The sequence below is a fragment of the Sinocyclocheilus anshuiensis genome, unplaced genomic scaffold (assembly GCF_001515605.1).
Source record: "Sinocyclocheilus anshuiensis isolate Anshui unplaced genomic scaffold, SAMN03320099.WGS_v1.1 scaffold22440, whole genome shotgun sequence".
Lineage (NCBI taxonomy): Eukaryota > Metazoa > Chordata > Actinopteri > Cypriniformes > Cyprinidae > Sinocyclocheilus > Sinocyclocheilus anshuiensis.
Window position 1 is genome coordinate 1 of NW_015550887.1, and position 1,364 is coordinate 1,364.

Genomic DNA, 1,364 nt, shown 5'->3' on the forward strand with positions numbered 1-1,364 from the left:
AAAAAAAAAAAAAAAAAAAAAGATTAAAAAAAATACACAGTGATGAGAATGGTCTCTCTCTACATATATATATATATATACAGCAGATATTTCACGACACAAGATTAATGTGTCTTTAATTGCATTTTTTTTCTTTTAATTTTTTACAGTACAGTATTTATAAACTAGGAACTTCTTAATTTAGTGATTTGATGGTATAGCCCACAGATAAGAGCCCCATTTTATGCACCTGTCTGTCATTTGTGTCACTCACCCTGCAATGTTATTGGTGGAGACGCTCTTGGAAAGTAAGAGAGAAGACCGCCCACGACGGGACCCGAGTAGTGACTGGCGAAGACTGTCTGATGGGTAGATGGCAGAGCTTGGCCGTTCCTTTAAATGGGCTTCAGAGAGGCAGAACAAAGAGAGCAATGTCATGTTTAGACCTGGTATTACTCAGTTTTGGTCAGTCATATTCACATAATGTTCTCAATGATATCTAATCACAATCGGTCACAGGATACACATAACCTCAGACACGCTAATACCAGATGTAAACAGTGCACTTGGTTCCATCACATCCTCACCTTTATTCCTCAGTGTCACATTCTGATAGGCCGAATTGTTCCTCATCAGCGCCATTTTCTGTTGCTATTGTGACACACATACAGAGAGATCAAATTTATGACATATTTAGACTAAATCTTTTTAATAAACCATATGAAGAAAACTGACCCAATTTTGATTCATTTCTTCTACATCATACCATCAATCAAAGCCAGTGTCTGCATGACTATGATCCAAGTAAACCATGTGACAAGTGTGTGCACTAATATCCCACCTTTTGTTTCATTTTGACACAGTTTGGTAGCGTGTCCCTGCAGCGGTTGTGGATGGTGACGTTACAGGCTGAAAAAAAAAGAGCAGGCAGGAAAACCACTGTTATTTTATCTCGTCATCAGACAGTATAAGCGTCACACAATCACATGTACACACAAATGTAATAAATGATGATTGTGATCTTTTCATAGTCACATAACTTTCAATTTGACTTCTTGTTGGTCCAAGTTGGTCATTAGTTGGTTGACCTACCACTATGTTCCAAAAACAATCTTGACTATGTTAGACTGATAAGTAGCTGGTTTATTGTCGGTCTAACATGATCTATTAGCTTAAACCAGCTAGAAACCAACCACAGAGTTTTCAAACAAAGCTAGCGGCTTACAATGGATTTTCCAGCAAGGAAATACAAAAAAACAAAATCCCTCTAATACATACTCTAATCTCCCCTTCAATATTACAGCAAATAATCAAGGATATCTCAGATGTACCATACCCAGTTTTTGCCTCTCTTTCTCTCCCTCTTGACCCCTGTCCATGTCTGC

The 1,364-nt window shown here is 37.8% G+C and overlaps 1 protein-coding gene across 1 annotated transcript; it reads right to left on the reverse strand.

The window, feature by feature from the left end:
* Positions 1-253: 253 nt before the first annotated feature.
* Positions 254-1,358, reverse strand: LOC107661071 (rho guanine nucleotide exchange factor 2-like; the record flags this gene model as incomplete). The annotated part of the gene is made up of 4 exons (XM_016450515.1): positions 1,316-1,358; positions 821-888; positions 567-630; positions 254-383 (listed from the first exon to the last, which is right to left on the reverse strand). Coding segments are annotated over exons 1-4 (305 nt in total), but the record flags the coding sequence as incomplete, so codon positions are not given.
* Positions 1,359-1,364: the final 6 nt, after the last annotated feature.